This window comes from Paramormyrops kingsleyae, chromosome 8, assembly GCF_048594095.1.
Source record: "Paramormyrops kingsleyae isolate MSU_618 chromosome 8, PKINGS_0.4, whole genome shotgun sequence".
NCBI lineage: Eukaryota > Metazoa > Chordata > Actinopteri > Osteoglossiformes > Mormyridae > Paramormyrops > Paramormyrops kingsleyae.
The window spans coordinates 10,931,279-10,951,366 of NC_132804.1; the positions used below are offsets into that span (position 1 = coordinate 10,931,279).

The 20,088-nt window shown below is 43.0% G+C and overlaps 2 protein-coding genes and 1 long non-coding RNA gene across 4 annotated transcripts; 2 read left to right on the forward strand and 1 right to left on the reverse strand.

The window, feature by feature from the left end:
- The first annotated feature begins 210 nt into the window (after positions 1 to 210).
- Positions 211 to 5,843, forward strand: taf10 (TAF10 RNA polymerase II, TATA box binding protein (TBP)-associated factor). Its single transcript, XM_023837295.2, has 5 exons — positions 211 to 584; positions 1,207 to 1,364; positions 1,444 to 1,508; positions 1,720 to 1,834; positions 5,553 to 5,843. Exons 1-5 carry the CDS (start codon positions 446 to 448, stop codon positions 5,640 to 5,642), a joined length of 567 nt encoding a protein of 188 aa, XP_023693063.1. The 5' UTR covers positions 211 to 445; the 3' UTR covers positions 5,643 to 5,843.
- Positions 5,844 to 8,107: 2,264 nt separating this feature from the next.
- Positions 8,108 to 11,873, reverse strand: LOC111856984 (probable G-protein coupled receptor 160). Its single transcript, XM_023837372.1, has 2 exons — positions 11,776 to 11,873; positions 8,108 to 9,771 (listed from the first exon to the last, which is right to left on the reverse strand). Exon 2 carries the CDS (start codon positions 9,739 to 9,741, stop codon positions 8,668 to 8,670), a length of 1,074 nt encoding a protein of 357 aa, XP_023693140.1. The 5' UTR covers positions 9,742 to 9,771; positions 11,776 to 11,873; the 3' UTR covers positions 8,108 to 8,667.
- Positions 11,874 to 15,981: 4,108 nt separating this feature from the next.
- Positions 15,982 to 19,412, forward strand: LOC140592191 (uncharacterized). 2 transcript variants are annotated; one of them, XR_011992479.1, is made up of 4 exons: positions 15,982 to 16,617; positions 16,793 to 16,976; positions 17,156 to 18,784; positions 19,101 to 19,412. It is a non-coding gene; the product is annotated as an uncharacterized lncRNA (long non-coding RNA). The 2 variants fall into 2 exon arrangements; XR_011992478.1 differs by having other exon boundaries at positions 16,793 to 18,784.
- The last annotated feature ends 676 nt before the right edge of the window (positions 19,413 to 20,088 follow it).

The following is a 20,088-nucleotide window of genomic DNA, read 5'->3' on the forward strand; positions in this document are numbered from 1 at the left end:
GAGTGTCACACCAGATGCGTGACAGTTGGCAACCCTGATATATCAATATCCCAGACAGCATAAGGAACAAATCAGGAGTACACATTGGATGGGGCTGTGGAGGCAGTTAAAATTAGTATTCATCATCTGAAAAAAGAGAGACTTTCTACACAGACAAAACAGTTACATCGACTGCTCGGAATCAAAATAATGAGGTAGTTGTCCTCACGGAGGTTAATCCGCGTAACACCCGGAAGTCACGCAGACTGTTGGCGGAAGGAGGCTGTTGCAGTTCATGTTTGTGTATTCGCGAGTTATGACGCTTTTGTTGTATTTTTTATCTTATGCATAACTTGGGGATTGTTACCAGACGATTAACAAACAGAGACGCCAACTATAATCTCTTGTAAACACACACAAGGCCGTCCCCCGTCTTTCCCAGGGTAGGCGGGCGCTTTGACGGAAAATGAACGTTGATGCCTCGCAGGCAGTCGTAGCCGGAGGCGCATCCTCCACCTCGGCCTCCAGCAGCAGCACCAACACCACCAGCAGCGCTGTGATGAATAACAGCGCCGCCACCAACGTAGTCTTGGCTGCCGGTAACGGTGAGTGGAGCCGGAGTGACCGGAACTAACAGGCAGCCGACCGTTAACACTGCGTGGTCTGACCATGTACATCTGCTACTTAAAAAAAAAGCAGCGCAGTGGTGTATTTACAGCTGTTTGCATAACATTTAGCGTTTATTTCCCGATTATTATGTTGTTATTATTATTATTACATTATGATTGAAGTGCAGTTGTCGGAATAGGGAATTCAGGATGGCTAACACGCATCTAGTGTGACACGCTTTCAGACTCACGCTCATACAAGAAATCTTACGGCAAATCTATATTATTCCATTGTAAACCTAAAATTAGCTACAACAAAAAGCGTTGGTAGTTTGCAAACCCTACAGACTATTTATAAGGTAATAAAACCGTTGCATACATGTAAATGCGTGTGCATGTATGTGCAGACTTGTCTCAAATTGAAAGTGTCACGCGAGCCAACTGAACAAAGTTGTGAACTCAGGGTAATTTTGTATTTTCTGCCCGTATTTGCACTGATCGGATCTCCGAATATCGTGCTGTACTGCCCATCTACGAAAACACTCAACAGGCGATGACACTTGAAAAAAAATTCATGTATACGTTCTGTCTGTGTATTTAAATTCACATCCTGCTGCAGTACCGGCGTCCGCCGCCGCTGCTCCCCCATCGTCGGACGCCTCCGTCTCTAACGGGGTGTACGTTCCAGCTGGCATCACTAACGGCGATGTGAAGCCGGTGGTTTCCACGACGCCACTGGCGGATTTCCTCATGCAGCTGGAGGACTACACGCCCACGGTAGGACGCTTGACCATCATCACTTCTGTCTATAAAAGCTTCCCCCTCTTGATGTGGATTTTGTGTCGTCCTTGACTAGATTCCAGATGCAGTGACTGGCTATTACCTGAACCGTGCTGGCTTTGAAGCATCAGACCCCCGAATGTAAGAGGTTAACCTTTCCCTGTAATGGTCCTTTTTGTTCCTAGATTCTTTGCAAGTGCCTGACCCATTTGTTTGGGTTGTTTACTGCCGTGTTGGTTGGTTGGTTTGTTTGTTTGTTTACATGCTGGTTCTTTTGGTGTGCTTGAACTGTGCTTCTTGTGCACTGCTGTGTGTGCTGGTGTAAGATCTTCCATCCTCTCTCTGCTCCTAGAATTCGTCTGATCTCCCTGGCAGCCCAGAAGTTCATCTCTGACATCGCTAATGATGCCCTGCAGCACTGCAAAATGAAAGGTACTGCATCTGGCAGTTCCAGGAACAAAACCAAGGTGAGTCGGCATCCCATTCCTCATCTCGCAAGTCCCGGTGGTATAAACTCATTCAGTAAACTCTTCAGCTGGCTCTTTTACTTTTAGGTACTTTTTACTTTTTTTTTTTTTTTCCTGGGAAATTTCTGTGATGGGGAAAAAAAGTGCTCACAGTGTCACAGCTATGTGTTATTATTGAAATATTTTTGTTCAGGACTGGTGAGTTTCAGAAATAAATAGTTCATGTCCAGAAAGTAAAAATGGAGACCAAGATTTTGTATCAGCCAACCAATTGAGTGCTCTCTGACTGTGATTTTTATTTTCTGGATCTGAACTGTTTACCTTGGGTGGGTCTGCTTTAAAAAGTTATTTGATTACTGTGAATATGATTTCTTAGCAGTATGAATTCAGTTCTGTCCTTTTTTTGACTTAATTTAATACAATTTAAATGGCAATTATAGCTCCCACATAATTATATGCAGCAGGTCTGCATGTGTATGAGTGGCTGGAACTTTTAGGGTTAAAACTCATTGGTCAAAGTCGGGTCTAATCAGTCAGCATCATTTCTAATGGCATAGAAGAAGGTGGCTTTTGTGCCTCCTGTAAAAAAAACCTGTCAGTCCATGTCAAAGGTCACAGGTCTGGAGATCACCCAGTACAAGTAAAGACTAGTTCGTACTTCATCTTTTCCGCATGTGCTTTCAGGCTGGGGACAGTCATCCGCGCAACATTTGGCTGCGGATGCGGATGGTCGCAGTCGGTGTGCATATAGCAGTGATATTTCACCAGACCAGGAGAGGGCAGATGTACACAACTACAAGCAGTGTAGTGAAATTGGTAAACTTTTATAAACAGTTTTAAAGTTACTAGTCATGGCTTGGGCAGCATTATGATAATTTACGACAAAATTAGCCAGGATCCCCAGCCTCCCCCCCCCCCACCACCCGCTCGGAAAATGTCATTGCATGGATTCAAAATGCCAAAATAGAGCTGCTTTTAAAAATACCGTGTACTTCAGTATAACGTCTGGACAGTATGAAAAATTCAATATGCAGATACCTCCAACCCTCCTCATACAGCTGCTCACCCTAACTACTACTACAACTATTCTTCTGTTTTGTCTGTGACCTCGGATCTGTGAGAAAACACACTACCACCTACTGGAAGTACCTAATCAATTATCTTGCACATGCACGGTTGATGCGCACAGATGTGCAAGGTTTCCATTAGACATAACAATCTGGGCTACATGCGCACCGACTGCATTTGTCCACAGCCAACCCCCAATGATGAAATTTACATTGCATCCCCTCGCCTGCAACTGAAAGGGCCCACAGAAAAGTGAAGCATGAATTTGCATTAAGGGAGAAAGGCCAGGTGCAACACTTGCGGAAGTGGTGTAACAACATATTAGCAATAATAATATATAACTAAAAGTGTGTAATATATGACTTCCCACACCAGCCTTGGTCCAGAGGAGTCTCCAGGAAGGTTTGGGTCTCCTGACCTTACTGGAGACCTAGGGGGTTTTCACTTTTGTTTGCTTGAATGTGATGGGGGTTGTGAGATCAGATGGTAGGACTGGTTTTTACTTCACGTGAAAATGCAGTGCCAGTCCGTCCGCAATCCTGAATGTTCTTGCTTCTAGTACTGATGCGATGTGCCAGACAACTACGTACTTTGATGTCAGGCCTGGTGTGGTGCTGTAGAGCAAATCTGCTCTTAAAAGTCACATTTATGCTGTATAAGAATTTTACTATCAATCAGACTTTAGCACTTTTCTTACAAATGCAATGTAACGCAAAGTGCTTTACATAATAAAAAAAATATCACCCCACCCCTACTACCACCCTCACCCAAACTATGTAAAAAAAAAAAAAAAAGGGACAAAAAACATGAAAGACAATTATAAGTAAGTAAATAAATAAATCGATATGTAAATAATAAAAGAGTAGACACAACAATAAAAACAGGAATTTAGGAAATGGCATCGTGGATCTCATAAACTTGCATGAGGAAACGGCTGAGGCAGGTTAAAATATAGTGACAAAAATTATGATTGGCGAGTTTTAAAAAAGGAAAAGGTAAAATTATTTTTAGAATATAATATGATAAAGTTAAAGGAAGAGGAAAAAGTACAAGCAACTACAAAATAAAAGTATAAATGGTGGGATGAAAAGGAGGATAACATTAGGGACAGAATAATGATGAGAAAATAATAGGGCTTGAAAGAGATGAGATGTTCTGGGGAAAAAAGAAAAGGTATTAAAAGGAAGATGATTGAAAGTATAAAATAAGAGGGAACACAGCAAGTAATAAAATGGACAAATACATAAGTAGACAAGTAATAAATAAAGTTTGGGTAAATCAATAAAACTCGGACAAAGCCAGATTACAAAAGTATTTCTTGAGTCTGCTTTTAAAAATATACTAAAGCTAACTGTACACTTGCAGATCACCACGCTGGGTTATTATCGATGACAATAAAATTAACTGAAATATAATAAGACGCGTAAATGAAATTTAAAACTACAATTTAATATTGAGCCCAATACCAACTAAAATAAAAAACAATGTTAAATACTTCCCACTACCATTTTTAAATAAAATTTAGCTAAGATAATTATTTTTGGCGGGGTGACTTGGTGGTGCTGTCACCTCCCACCTCTGGGACCAGAGTTTGAGTCCCTGCCTGGGTTCCATGTGTGTGGAGTTTGCTTGTTCTCTCTGTGTCGTTATGGGGTTTCATCCAGGTTCCCTGGTTACTCTCCCCCATAGTCAAAAAACATGCTGAGATTATTTGGTTGCCAAATTGCCCTGCGATGGGTTGGTGCCCCATCCAGCGTTGTTGCCTGCCTTGCAGCCATAGTCTCCGGGATCGACCCCAGACACCCCGCAACCCTGAATGATGGATTATCTTTGGCCCTCTCGTGTAATGCATTGGAGCCACAGAAACAGCCAATTGTATTGCATCTTAACACTTTGTGGAAGCAAACTCTTACAACTTTGTCTATCCCTCGAAATAAAATTACTGAAACCTAAAGTAAAATATATAACATCTAAATGAGTTTACATCTTTAAAATGAAAACTAATAAAACCACATCCAAGAGTAAAACTAGATTTCAAATGAAAAAAACAGATATAAAAATTTAAAAATCCAAAAAAATAACAACACAGACACAAAAACATACACCGGGCTTTGCAGTATGAAAATATTTTATTTTATTCTATTTTGTAGCCATCAGGGAGTCTTTATAATCGAGGGATCATATAAAGGCCGGTATTTCCAGTCTTTGTCAGTCAACCATCCTTCAAATCCACTAGCCAGTTTTGTTATTCTGGTTGTGGAGAATAGAAAAGGTGTAACAATGTTACGATGGAGATTTGCTTGCATCACTGAGCAGAGCCTCTGCATTGTAATCATTTCTGAGTGTTGCGCGGCTGGGCTTGCACCACCCCTACACGGCATCCAAGGTCAGACCCTCTAACGCACGCTGCCACGTTTGTGAGAAGCCATAAGCAGCCCTTAGAGTAAAATTCAGGCTCTATAGTCACATGTCAGGTCTTCCCAGTCCTCAAGAAATGCGTGATGAGTGACTGTAAAATTCAGGTCTCCCAGTACTAGTGGCATTCAACCATTTATTGTCTATATATAAATATATAAAATGAAATGTATGTATTTGTTTGTTTATTTTTGCCCCTCTGCCGCCCGCCCCCACCCCCCCAAAAAAAATGCAGGACAAGAAGTACACCTTGACGATGGAAGACCTGAGCCCAGCTCTCTCCGAGTACGGCATCAATGTAAAGAAGCCCTATTACTTCACCTGAGCGAGTGGTCACTGCAGGGTCACTGCAGAGTCCCCCAGGGTCATCACCGGCATAAACACCCCCTCCCCTCCACCCCGACTTTTGTTTGCTAGTCGTATTTTTGTGCACATGACACACATTTGTCTGATTTAACCTGTTTTCTTTTGTCACTTACTGTAGTGAACACTTACTTTTTATTGACAAATAAACGACTACAGATTACTGTGGTGCCTGATTGATCTGAGACGCCTGCTGTTAGAGGCTGTTAACCAAACGTGTGGTGAAGGATGGCGTTTGTCTGTCGTGCGTGGTGGGTGTTTGCAGTGTCTGTCACGGCATGTACATGTGATATGATCGTTTATCTCTGTAACTTGTTTTGTTTCTGTTATTCTTGCGTTTTTGTAAGTGATTTCTCATTCTTGCCTGTACTCAGGAACCAGTAAAACAAGGAAGTGCTTTGGTAAAGTAACTGGGTTGGGTAAAGCACGAAAGCCATGCATTACATAAAGTATGTACTGAAATACTGCAAGGCTAAGAAATGAATTTGCCAGTCTGGCGGGTAAAAAATTAATTGAATTTGAGTCAAGTGAAATGTTTTTTTATATATACATCTATATAATATGTATGTGTGTGTGAGTGTATGTATGTGTGTGTGTGTATGTATATATATATATATATATATATATTATTCATTATTTATATGTGTGTGTGTGTGTAAAATATATATGAATACACACACACCCAAATGAAGACACAAAAAGTAATTATCCTGGTTCTGGACACATGGCTATTGGGGTCCGCCTTGATCTAAAGTGTAGGGACCTCATAGTCATTTTCACGGTGGGTGTTTGCGCTACACATCTGCGAAAAAGCTTTATTTTTCAAGCTTTATTTTGGTGCCTAGTTGGGATTTTCTGAGCTTATGTGAGAAAATTGAGAGAAAATCGTTGCGTGTCTATGGATAAGTATTTTTTGAAAGGAATAACCAAAAGGCATAGCTTGGCAGAAAGAGTAGCAAAAATGCTTTATTTTTGTGACTAAATACTTGAATGTGTCAAGTACTGAAAAGCATTTGGGGTGTTTCCGCTGGGCAATGTGCTTTACCTGCTGGTACCTGCTAACACTGTCTTGTCTATTGCTTTGCCCTGTTTTCTGTAGTGGTTAGGGTGTCATATTGTCTCAGCTTCCATATTGATGCAAGCGCCGCTAAATTTGAGGTTTTATAGTTTTTGCAGGTGTGCTCTGCGTTGGCCAGGGTACATGCCCTATATAGACCCTTCCCCATTGGCTGGCAGTGTAGTCCTGTGTCTCTGACTTCGCCCAGCCTCCAGATGACGTCAGTGCTGTAAGAATCGGCCTGCTGCGGGGGCTCCCCAGTTTATCGGGGGCCCGTGGCAGGCAGCTGGCCGGATACGATCATGTTTATTCTTGTGTAAAACATACGACGAGCAGGCACCTACCAAAACGATTACTACTACCGTATTAAGAATTTGGTGTGTTAAATGAAATCAAAAGCGAAACTTTGGGATTGAGCCATAATTGGGCATGATCGGCCTGTGAGGTGTTCCCTTGCTAAGAATCTTGTCCTCCTACATTTCAAAATACTTGTTTTCTTTTGAGTTATCTGTCATCTTCCCATCAGACTCCCTGCTCTGTCCTTTTTGTTTTACCCCTTTATGTAAATCAAGTACATATTGCTATACAGTGGAGTTGCTTTACATCAGCATTCATATGCGCCCCTCCCCCCCACAGTCCCCCCTCCCCCCCCCCCCCCAGTGGATGATCCAATGAATGGGCAACAAGAAACCGGTTCTTGCTGGCGGAAGAGAGCCCATTTCCCTACATTTTATGAATGCTAGCTGTACCTGTTATGAGTTCAAAGGGAAATCCACTATTATATTAGGCTGCCAGATAGATGATAGAGAAAGAACGAAATAAGAACAACACACACAAGGAAACATCCATCCTATTGCAGTATGAGACTCTGAGTACAATGCGTACAATATGTCAGTCCGAGGTGGAGTGCTTAGTGATCTGCCCTAAGCATAGTTCTGCATAGAAGACAGTCATTCAGGGGGTGGGGGGTGGGCACATTCGATGTGTATGTGTGGTACTCCTGTAAGAGAAATGGGAGCCGTAATTTTAGTACATTTCGTGTTTTCTCAGTTTTGCGGGTCTGCAGCTAACAGACACTTTGATTCCCATCAGTGCAAATTTAAAGGTGAAGTTGTAGAAAGTTGGTTTCAGAGTGTGTCCCCCATGGAGTTGGTTTCAGTTAATGGATTTATCTTTTAAGCAGTTTAAGGGTTAAAATTCATGATACTGGACAGCAGGTGGGGTCACAGTCCCCCCCCCCCCGGTGTTTGTGTGGGTTTGATTTCAGTGTGTGAAGTTTGCTTATTTCTCACGTGTTTTCCACGAGTGTGGCTCAGAATGTGTGACCATGCAAATATCCTGCATGACATTTGATTCTCCACTCCTCCATGTCACTGAAACCAGATGTATTGAATGACAGCAGGTGTATTACAAATATTGATATTGGCATTTATGAGTGAATTTTATTATGTTACACTTTATGCAATTAGCTTGAATTCAAATACAAAAATATTTTGTAAGTCACGAAATGTAAAATACCATGTATGCTTTTGCCAAGTGAGCTGAAGGAACAGTCCAAATGTGCTCAAAGGTCAGGTACATTGCTGCATGATAACATAAAACATATCTCCTAACTTAGACCCTTTTGTCTGTGGTTGAAATTTAACCATTGACTTGCTGATAAATGTGCACGTTATCAGATCCTGTAATCTTCCGGTTTTTGTGCATAAAAATGCTCAGTTTTGTCTTTGGCATCATAAGATACTTGTGTCTGATTTTTTTGGAGTCTACCTACTATTGCATGCTACTGATGAGCTGCTTCCACAGACTAGCCTTTCAGAAGGGATTCTAGAAACTGACGTGTGTGAGCGTCTGACATGAGCTAGCACACTTCCTAGCTGGAACAGAGGTCCACCGCAATCAACCTTGATCGGTCTGTGCCCTCCGGTGGTTAGACATGCTCGATGGCCGCTCTTGTCTTCTTGGAGATGGTGAAAATGCCACGGGCAAGCCGGTCCTGGTGGACAAGCGCCCAGCACATCTCCCAGTCGCAGATTTCATCGAGGGTCGAGACAGAGAGCCTCGATGCCTCGCCGCTGGATGCAAAGATCATTCCAACCACCAGGCTATTGGCGCACATCAGCCAGAGGAGATTAAGGCTGATGTAAGAGGGCGCATTGAAATCCAGGAGCCAGAAGACTGTAGTAACGCAGAGAAAGGGGCCCCAGTTGGTTGCGAAACCAAAGACATGGCTGAGGAAGAATGCTGATCCATTCACCCTCTCCTGCCCTGTCCAGGAGAAAGCTAGACTCATCCCTTCACTATGCAGATCCTGAAGCTTCTTATACTTGAAGGTCAGATCACTATGTTCAGGGGTTGGACAAGAGTCTATGTACTTGAGGCTTGCTCTGATCCACGTGGTTGCTTCTTGGTGGAATGTTAACAGCACACACAGAGTGAGTAAGCAGAGTCCAATGCTGAAGTAAGTCACTACAATGGAGTCCTGAATCATGCACAGCTGATAGCGGTTGATGTGCCACACCACCGTGTTTGTGACAAAGGAGGAGTAAAGGCAGGCCAGTGCCCAGAGAAGGAGGACCAGTATGAAGTATGCAAGCCCACTACGGGTGTGCGTGAGGGGAGCTCCGAGCAGCAGGTGAGAGGCATGATCCAGTGTCCCCAGGAACAGAACTGGGAGTGGCAGCACAGAGTAAATGGTTGAGGCATGAGCCAACACAAAGCACATGCACTGCGCGGTGTCGACGTGCTCCCCGAGGAGCCAGGGGATCGTCACCGCGGAGAGGAGCAGGCCGTCAGCCAGGAGCACAGAGTGCGCTATGTATCCCATCAGCGAGCTTCGCAGGCTCCGGGAGCAAGATACAGCCACCAGAATGTTGAGGAACACCTTCAGGAACAGGATGAGCATGAATTGTAGGGTGTTGTCCTGCCTGGAGACCCCATCTGCCCCCAGCACCCCAAACACAGTCATCGTCCAGCCACTGGTGTTCGCCTCACACGCGGTCATTCCGCTCGCTGTCCTCTCATCCTATGACGCCTGAGGGTGGAACACAAACAGCACAGCTAAAAGACATATTTTTGCTCTGTCCTACACATAAGAGGGTTTTATGCAGGGGTGTAACTTCACAATTTTTTGCTGTTAACCAACTGAGCTAGTTCAGTAAAGAAACATACTAGCTACATAGTTCAAGCAGTGGGCTGTTGGAGGAATCACAACAATATGTACAATGGAAGATGATTAGTTCAGTACTTTTGAAGTATCAAATAGAATGTGACATGTACCTAGTTAGGATAATGTTGGAATCAGCAAAGAAGACAATAACGAGAATGTGCTAGAAATGTAACCGTCCTCCTGAGGATCAGTGGCTAAATGTAATTGAGGATATTTTGATGGAGCGATAACATTTATTTATTCTGTATGGTTAGCTGTTTTTCGTGAGTGTTTTGAAAAACAGAACCAGTTTACGTCACGATAAAAGGTTTCTGCCAACCAAAACCTTACAGCAGAGATTGCCTATTGATAGATTTCTTCAATGAAACCTCAGGTTCTTTTAGTTGAATGATGAGGCAGGTTCCTTAAGCTTAAGCAGTTTATTAAAACAGAATGAAGATGTTACAGAAAGATGTTTCACACGGCCGGTTCAGTGTCTGTCTGTATCTGTCTCTGCCCCCCCTGAGGGAAGCAGGCCCTTTATCTATGGTCTTCGTACAGACTCCTGGAGCCGGGGGGGTCAGACGGCCTTGGTGAGAGTAAGTTGTATGAGATAGACAAAGAACATGATGAGCGAGTAGCAAGGGCAGAAAGAAATATAAAAATAAGAAATATGAAAGATATAAATGAATGAACTTAACATAATTAAAAGTGTGTTAGATCTCAGGAAGATCTAATATTGTAGATATTAACAAAATTTAGCAAACATAGTGAAAGGGTTTGGAACACAAAAATGTTCGGTGCACATCTCTGCCTGTGGACATTAAAGGTCTGTGATTAAGAATTGCCCGGCTTCCTTTTGTTGAAAGATATTATAGTCAGGAAGCTGAATATTGAATATAAAGCTAACCGTACCAAGATGACTGGATTCTCATGGAGAAGTTATTTTGAGAGTTTGGGAAAATACACTAATTATCTCTGGTCCAAGTGCTGCTCGTGACCCATAAACCTTCACAAAACCTGCTCAGGAGCAGGTTATTCATGTAGCATGAGATACGGTGGTGATTTACCCCACTAAGAAAACCAGTAAGCAAACCAGCATCATGGTAATCAGAAACCCGGATTTACCCATGACAAGCCTCATAGTTATCCGGCGAAACAAGAAATCCTGTTTTGTGATACAAGCCCCTCAACCGCCCAGATACAAATAACTTAACATGAAATAAGCTTGCCTCCTGATCCCAAACCCAGTGCCTGGATGTTCCAGCTGTAATCAATTACTTGCTCTCTTAAGCCTTTTCCTGGGTATCTGTTTGGCTGATCCATCTGAACAAATTAATAAATAGCCTTAAACCAGGGTTCCTCAGTGCACTTTGCAGTAACATTTTTCAGACCTTTTAAAGTAACTGCCTTAAACCACACAATTTGTGGCAACCCTTCCTCTGCCGGTATGTCTTGCCTACAGCCAGCTGTGCTGTAATTCTATCAGCAAGGCTTAAGGCATCTGAAAGGGGTTGCTGTGGCAAACATGGTACAACAAAACGTTCAGGTGTGAAAGATGAGATATGACACGCATACCAGACAGAAGTGAAAGACAGAGCATGAGAGGTGGAGATATATGTGAGGATTCCTGTAGTTGGAGCCATATGGGAGGTTCCCCACTTCCCAGTCCCACAGAGAAATGCGACCCTTTAAACAAACTCGACACATTAATGAATCTCTTACATGTGATGTCATCGGGTTTGACTCGTTGAGCAGCCACAAAGGCTACATCTTAACCTGCCAAGTACACTGTGATCTCTAGAGTCTGCTGTGCACCCTGGTTGCAGTGTCCCCCAAATGTGCAAAGGTGTCCCTATAGCAGTGGGTAGGGTGAGCGTGGCTCCTTACCTCAAACTTCAGTTCTGGCATGTGGTGAGCTGAGACGGCAGCAGACAGGCTCATCTGCGGCACCCGACACAACACGCTCTCTTTTATTGGTCTTTGGCACTGCAAACAGGAAGGATTTCTGTGCCACGCCCATCTTGCCTCTCTGAAGTGTAAAGTGGAGGGTTGAGCCGCTCGTGGGCGGGTTCTTGAGCCGAGAGTCTCACTGAACGTGAGGGACCTGCGGATTCATCCCCTGGGGCTCTCATGTTTATCGCAGATACTTTTTTTTATATTCTGGAGAATCTCTTGTCGTTTTAAATCTGAAGCAAAGCACACAGACAAGTAAGCGTAAGATAAGTAAGTAAATGCGTCATAATAGCTCGGATCATTAATTGGCTACAAAATCTCCTCTATTTCCCCATGCCACTTCCTGTTATCTCTGCAGTGTTATTATCATTCACAGAACAGCAGCTGGACGTATAAAAACTTTTATACATGCTATTGCCGAAGTCACCAGTGGCTGTATGGCTGAAAACCGGCACTGTCTGGTCCTTATTTGAACTCTTGTTCTCTCTTTAAAAATGAAACTCAAAGCTCAATGGCCTGATCAGAAGCCTCCTCCCTAATTACTCGTGTCACACCCATGAGTGAATATTCGTATCTGCAACGTGTTCTCAGATTTCCAGCTCAAGCCGTTTGGTCAGTTGCTAATTGCTAATTACAGTGGAAGGAAATATGTATTGAACGTGTCGGCATTTTTTCCAGTAAATGTATTTCCAGTGAGGCTATGAAAATTTCACCAGAGATTGGCATTAAAGAAATCCACCCATATAAAGAATTCACAACATTAAAGTCCATAAATAAAGTTGTGTGTGATAAAGTGGAATGACACAAGAATAAAAGTATTGAACACGCTAAGAAAAAGTAGTTTGAAAGTAATTCTACCTCCTATCCATACAAATTAATATCAGCTGTGTCAGTACATATTGATGGGCTATAAGAAGGTTTTTTTTGTTACCAAGGTGTCACACGAGGAACACCGCACAAGTGAAGAACTCTACCAAGACCTTCTCAACCTGATTGTTACAAAACTTATCAGTGGAACTGGTTACAGATGTATTTCAAAACTTGTGAATCTTGCAGTAAGCACCATTGGGGCCATTACCCGCAAGTGGAAAGAACATCAATCCACCATCAACCGGCCAGGCACAGGAGCTCCTGCCAAGGAGTCAGAAGGATAGTCAGAAGAGCCAAGGGCCACTTGGAAAGAACTCCAGAAAGACTCGGAGGCAGCAGGTACAATTGTCACAAAGAAAACAATAGGCAATGCTCTCCACGCTCACCCCGCAAGGTTCTGTTACCGAAGAAAAGGCATGTTGAAACTTGTTTAAAGATTGCTATACAACATTTGGACAAGCCTATGAAAAACTGGGAGAATATAGTCCGGTCAGACAAGACCAAGATTGAACTTTCTGGCTGTCATACTACACACCATGTTTGGTGGAGAAATGGCACTGCATCTCACCTGAAAAACACTGTACCTGCAGTGAGGTTTGGTGGGTGGGAGCATCACGATGTGGGGCTGGTTCGTATCTCATGGAACTGGCAGACTTCGAATAATTGAAGGAACGATGAATGGGACCATATCCGGGAGATTTATGCTGTCATCCACCAGGATGATGGAGATGAGACATGGGTGGACCTTCCAGCAGGACAACGATCCAAAACATACAGCAAAGGAAACTCTCAGTTGGTTTCAGAGAATGAAAATTGTTAGATTGGCCCAGTCAGTCAGCTGACTTGAATCCAGTTGAACATTTGTGCAAGGAACTAAAGATAAAGGTTCACAAGAGGCCCCTCCTGGAATCATCAAGATTTAAAGACAATCTCTTTAGAAGTATTGGGTCAAAATTACACCTGAGCATTGCAGGTAATTCGTTTCTTTATACAGGAAGCATCTGGAAGCTGTCATTTCAAACAAAGGCTTTTCTACTATTACATTTCACTTAGTAGTTCAACACTTTTTTCCTGTGTCATTCCATATTATTACACATAGCTTTATTTATGGACTTTAACATTGTGAATTCTTTGTATTTGTGGATTTCTTGAGTTAATAGCAATGTCTGGTGAATATTTCATATGAATAGGCTCATTGTAAATATATTTACTGACAAAAAATGTTGACTAGTTCAATAGTCAGTTCCCCCACAGTCTAGTCTTCTAGCCCAGTTAAGCCATCCTCGCTCCTTTATTTAACCATCATTTAACATACCGGAACACTGGGGTGAGTTGTCACTTGCCCCACACTAGCAGGGAGAGAGGAAGTGGCTGTAAAAAGGTGGCGGCATGCAGGCATCCTGTTTGTGGGCAAGCCTTGATCACGCTATGGCTGTAATGAACACCAACAGCCTGAAGGCACAGGCCATCACCAAGACGAATTATCTAGATCGAAATGCAAATATTACCTTAGACTTCATATGTAAAAACATAACCTACACATTTCTGTTTTTTTTTTTTCTTCAGACAATTTGCCACAGACACAGACGAGCCTGACCACGGGCACATTTGTCCATGTATAAACAAGTTGACGATCTCCACATTTACCTTGCCTCTTTGACAAACATTAGAGGGTAGTACATAGTTTACTCCTCAGTCTGAAAACTCGTCCAACGGGTTTTCCAAATCCAGGCCAAGAATCATCTTAAACTTTTTTGACACTGTCAGCCCGCGTGGGGGATGGGGGTCGTGATATACGACGTTTAAGGGTGAAATCACTAAGAAATTCATCCTATATCAGGTGTTTATCTCGTTTCAGGTTTGTTTTTGTTGCTCAATGGTTTCTTCTTCAAAACCAGCTGGTTTGCCTTGCAGCAAACATTCCTCTGAAACCCAGGAAAAAGAAAACGTTCCACAGTGGGCTTCCCCCCTGGTCATTCCCCTGCCCCTTGGGGCAGCAAATCAGCAACTTGTTTTTCTCTCAAATCATTGTCTCGCCCACCACTCATCCCCACGTCCATCTTCTCAGTCAATAACTGTGCTCCATTAATAATGTCATGCCATCTGAGACAGATGTCTGCATCTTTTTACATATTCAATTACCTTATTTATAGACTTTGCTTAGCTGCCAGTTTCACTCTCTCAGGCTTTCATACAACTGGTAGAGTTACAGAATCTTGATGAGCATGGCATCTTCACCCAGAGCACCATCTGACCACCAAGTGTGCTTGACACAGGCCCAACAGAAAAATCCGCAGGCAGGGGATTTGAACCAGTGACCTTCTGATCACTAGCAGTGCCCTAACCTGCTTAGCTACACATTGTCCCACCCCCTACCCTGTTTACACACAACTAGGTTCCCCCATGCCACACCTCAAGAGTGTCTGTAACTGTGTTATATTCAGGATTAATAAAAGCATCTATTATTATTATTATTGTATTATTTTTGCAAAACACCTGTTTTTGAGTTCACTGGGTCTGTATGATCATTTTAGCCAATGGACATGTTTTTCCTATAATGATAAGGTGGTCTGGGTTCCCCAGGGTTAAACCAAGAGGCAAGTGAGTACCAAATCAGAGACAGACTGAGTCATAGCTACACATAACAGCCTGGTCTTCATAAGTGATGGGGATCTTCAGCATTAAGTGCTACGGGTGGGCAAACATGCTGGACCAGTTACGCCTATAATGTTAACACTACATATGATTCACAATCATATGTATAGGGTTGCATACACTGGTTTTAAAACTTGAGTATTATTCCAATAAACCTCTTTTAAACCTGGTTCCACTGTACATTTCCGCAAATTCATCCATGACTTGCTTGCAATTTCAGTTGTGCTGAGGACTTTCTCCACCCTATATTTTAGAGAATGATAGTGGGTGAATTTATCACTGCTGAGATCCACCCGTGTGAGCCAGGACTTGCACTTGATTCCGTGGTTTTGCTGAACATTACTGTCATTGTAGACTACCAGCGGGCCCATGTTTGAAAATTGGGTGGAAAGCCCAAATGGCTTGGAGAATCCAGACCTGATCAGGAGCCCTGGAACAACAGCAGTCGGGGGTGAACTGTTGTCAGGGGACCTGAATTTCTACCCTCATTCCTGTTGGTTTGTTACTGTATTTACCCGCACTGGAAGGATCCGGCCCTTTAAGACTGCTATTGGAAGCCCCTCCTACATCCTATTACGTTTCACAGCAAGGAAACTTTTTGGTGTTGCAGTTGTACGTGGCTGCACTCATGTTCCTGTTTTCCTCCCAGGAGAGATGATAGATTTCTGGTGGATAGGCTAATAGAACATCACATTATGAACTAGTCACCACAAATAGATGACAAACAGTTATCATAGCACACCCAAGAGTGCGAATGGGAAGTCTTGTCCGTTTTAATGGCGTTGACTGTGAACGAGGTGATTACATGGAGCTGCTGTAAAAACAACAAGCGGGAAATTATGACGTGTTCAGGAAACTGCAGAAACAGGAATTGTAAATGACGTTTAATGTTGCTTTATCTTGGCAGTTATTACAGGGGTGCTGTACGAGTGAAATCCTTATGAGCTTTTTCTACTGACACCAGGAATCTGAGTCGTACCCAAGCTGTACCGCGAACTGACGGTATTCCACTGTAAATTACGCGAGTAATGTATACAGCAAACAGCACACGCTCTGACGTTAAACAAAGTGGACAACGGCGCACAATCTGACGTTTCGAGCCAAAAACTCTGTTTTCCCTGTCTACATGTCGACACTGAAAACGGAGTTTCTTAAAATCTTCACCCTTGGTGGAGTTTTGCAAAAGCTCCGTTTTCAGTGACCTGAGACGTCGTTTACTTGTGAACAAAAGCCCAAGACGTATAGAAAAAGGTACGTTTTAAAATATACCCGTGTACATTTGGACAGAGCTGTGGCCCTCCAGGACTGCAGTTTGACACCCCTGACTTAAACCATAACGCTTGGCGACGCCTTTACCGAGCCGACCCTTTTGCAGTGGAAAACCAAAGCGAGCTGGAAGTATGCTGTAACTAGTCTCTCTTCACAGTTCGGGTCGGTACGGCCTGGTTCCTGCATGACAGTGGAGAAGCTCCAATATAGGGCCAAGTCAGTCAAGGCGGTGCAGTTCACCGACTCTCCACCAGGGACCCTCAGCACCAGGCTGGTGACAAAGCAAGGAAAAGTTAGAAGTCAGAGAGCGTCGTCTGCCAGCATCTCTGGAGGAGACAGAGGTAAGGGTCTTGTTCAAGGGCCCAAAAGTGATATGATTAATCTACTAGCCACTATTATCCAGGTACGGCCATAGATCTGTAATGACTACTTACAGAAGTTGCCATCATATTAATTAATGAAATCCAGGTTCATTCAAGCTGATTTCTCAGGGTAGACCCTTGACCTTTTTCCTTCCTAGCTGACCTTGCCCTTTCTCCCAGCCCACCTGATTTGATTCTGGATTGGATAGCATGACATCGTCCCTGCACACCGATTCCTGCTCCTAGGCTATACTGTTATGGTGGTTAGAGAAGGCGGACTGCTTAATTTAATGGTATGGATATTACAGTCTCATGCCATGAAGAGTGAGCCTCTAGGTAACCAGCTCCTTGGCTCTGTTTGGTGACCCAGCTATTGTGGGCAGCCATGAACCTAGTTGTAGAAAGTTCTCAGGCCAGGCTGTAATCAAAACTGCTCCAAACTAAGGGTGTAAAGATCGATGCGTTGTGATGAATTATTATATTTTGATGATTATTAAGGATTCAACTGCATTGATCTGTAACGTCAGTATCAATTTTTTTTTTAAGGATACTCCCGCTTCTGGGTTGTACGGTCTCGCGTTCACATGCTGCAGGTAGATCCATAAAGTAGCAGCACTGCCACATGAATTTCTGAAGCATAAGATAATGGGGGAAGCTTCATTATTTTTACAAAAAGAAGCACAGCCTGGTGATCTTTACGCTATGGTGATGATCTTCGCATTACGACGTTTTTTGGAAACTCGCCTCTGTATTGTAGCACATTATGATCTCTCATGGTTAAGATAATCTTTGCATTATGATGTTTTTGGGAAATGACTCTCTTCTGTAGTGCAAAAAGTCAAGACTGAGATCAGTAACTAGTTAGCTAAGTAAAAAGTAATGTTAGACTTAGAGATGCACAATGTACTGGTTAGCCTGACATATTGGTATCGGCCGATATTCATTGGTCTGCAGTGTACATCTTGGCTGATATTGCTGCTCGATATTAGCGACCAATATTTGAAGTTAGCAGCACCAGAGCTAAAGGCACAACTACTAAAATAATGGAGATTATTCCATTTGGACGATGAGCCATTTTCCATGGTGGCAAATGGGCAGTTTCATCAGCACATTCACCACTTAGAAGAGGTTGCGAAGAACTGGCCTGTGATTATAATTAATCTCCCCCCAGCGATGCTGCCCAGCTACTGGTCACACCGTGCTAGCTGAAAATTTGTAAAAAAAAAAAATTAAAAAATTGGTAAGTACCTCCAACAAATATTTATCTCAGGTTTTAATTAAGAACTTTGTGGACAGTCTTTCAAAATGTCATTTATGTAAAGTATATGGTTACCAAAATTGGTCTCAGTGTTTCCCGTACCATCATATTAGGGGGACGCCCCGCCCCCACAGCGGCACCTCTTGTCCCCCCCTTCAAGGTCAAGTTAATTTTATCTTCTATATAGCGCTAGATCACAACAGAAGTCATTTAAGGTTACCTTTACTATAGAACAGGTCTATACATTGTCCTTTTATTAAACAAACTAAATAGCCTCATGTTATTTATCTTATTTACACAACAGCTTGTCATTTCTATCTCTACACGGTTGCATGTTTACAATTCTCCTCTGCTCTCTGTATCGCGCGTGGCGGAGTTCCGCCCCGATGCGTGTGCACAGACACGCGCACGCACACACAGGTGAGCACACTCCCACCAGCGGACAGGGAGCACACGTCGGAAAATATGTCGCGTCAACCACCCGATCAGCAGCGTAAACTGTGAGAGGGACTTCTCAACCATGAACAGGGTAATAAATACGTTTCACAATGGGATTTTCTGCTTTAAACTATCATTTAAGCTGTCAGCTATCACTTTTAAAGCCTAACAGTTAATATATTTGCAAGTCAAAACAAACATCTGCAATAGGCTGCAAGGAGACCACACTGGGTCTATTTTAGTTCCTACAAATGAAACTTTTTAAATTGCATGGAAAATACTGCCAATCCTAAATGTTATACTTTTGCTCCCCCTGTTGACTGAGAGGACAAGCAGCAATAATAAAGATCTTATGGGCACAGACAACTTTCCAGTAGCAGATAAGACTTATTGTGTTTTCTCTTCAGGATATTCGAACCTGCCCAGATGGATCACTCACCGAGCTCTTTGACCTTCACGCCACTCCCAGCGCATACATTAATCCCACCATTTGTCCACAATGCCTTCACTCCTCCAAAGTACCCTTTCACTTCCAAGCCAGTGAGCTGTCCTGTGTAGTATCCCATTATTGTATTTTGAAAATGCATGTGTTAACTTAATTAAACATGCCTATTAAATATAGACCATATTCATAGTAAATGTTTAACCTTAAACCAAGATTGAAATTTATAAATCCTTTATACGAAGGAATAAACTAATATAAATTTACCATTACCACATCTACCTGGGTCCCAAAGCCTGATCTCAACCCATTGGAGAATCCTTGTGATGTGAGGACTACATGTGCATGACCTGTGTTGTTGGTATCAGTATCGCACATCACCCAGCCCTATAATATATTATAGTATTTTTGAAATTAAGTACAAAATACCCCACCTCACGTTGTGATTATGTCATTCGGTACCGGTTTTTACGCCAGTGGAAAACCAACATAAGGAGTACCGTACTTTTGGTACTTTCTTGAAGTAACAAAAGTAGGGTACCTGGTGCTAAGCCCCACCCACCCCTGGACAGGGGCCATGAGGACACTTCCATCCTTATTTATAGTGCTCTCAGGTCTTTGGATTAAATCGTGGCTGCTCCTCCAGCACTCCGGGGAACATCCACAGTTCCCATCTCAGGATCCGTGAGCTGCACCATTATCCCAGTCATGGTTCTACAACCTTGAATTTGAGAGGGAAGATATAACAGCAGTTCTCCCTTGAGCCCCATTTTCACCTCCACCCCCATCCAGATGATATGGAGACTATTGCCTCCAGCTAAAGTCTTTCTTCACAGTTGAACTTGTCTAATGGCAGCTAGATGGTCTGGCCCTCTGACTCGCCCAACCCCCTCCCAAGCCTTAGCATTGGGCCCTATCCTCCGCCACAATGGGGTCTTTTCAAACCAGCCTCT

Bases quoted from the DNA above. Each gene is read 5' to 3' on its own strand.
- taf10 (XM_023837295.2), top strand. From the start codon at position 446: ATGAACGTTGATGCCTCGCAGGCAGTCGTAGCCGGAGGCGCATCCTCC. The intron at 1,365-1,443 runs GTAGGACGCTTG...GTCCTTGACTAG, and splicing joins TGGAGGACTACACGCCCACG to ATTCCAGATGCAGTGACTGG. The intron at 1,509-1,719 runs GTAAGAGGTTAA...CTCTGCTCCTAG, and splicing joins GAAGCATCAGACCCCCGAAT to AATTCGTCTGATCTCCCTGG.
- LOC111856984 (XM_023837372.1), bottom strand. From the start codon at position 9,741: ATGACCGCGTGTGAGGCGAACACCAGTGGCTGGACGATGACTGTGTTT.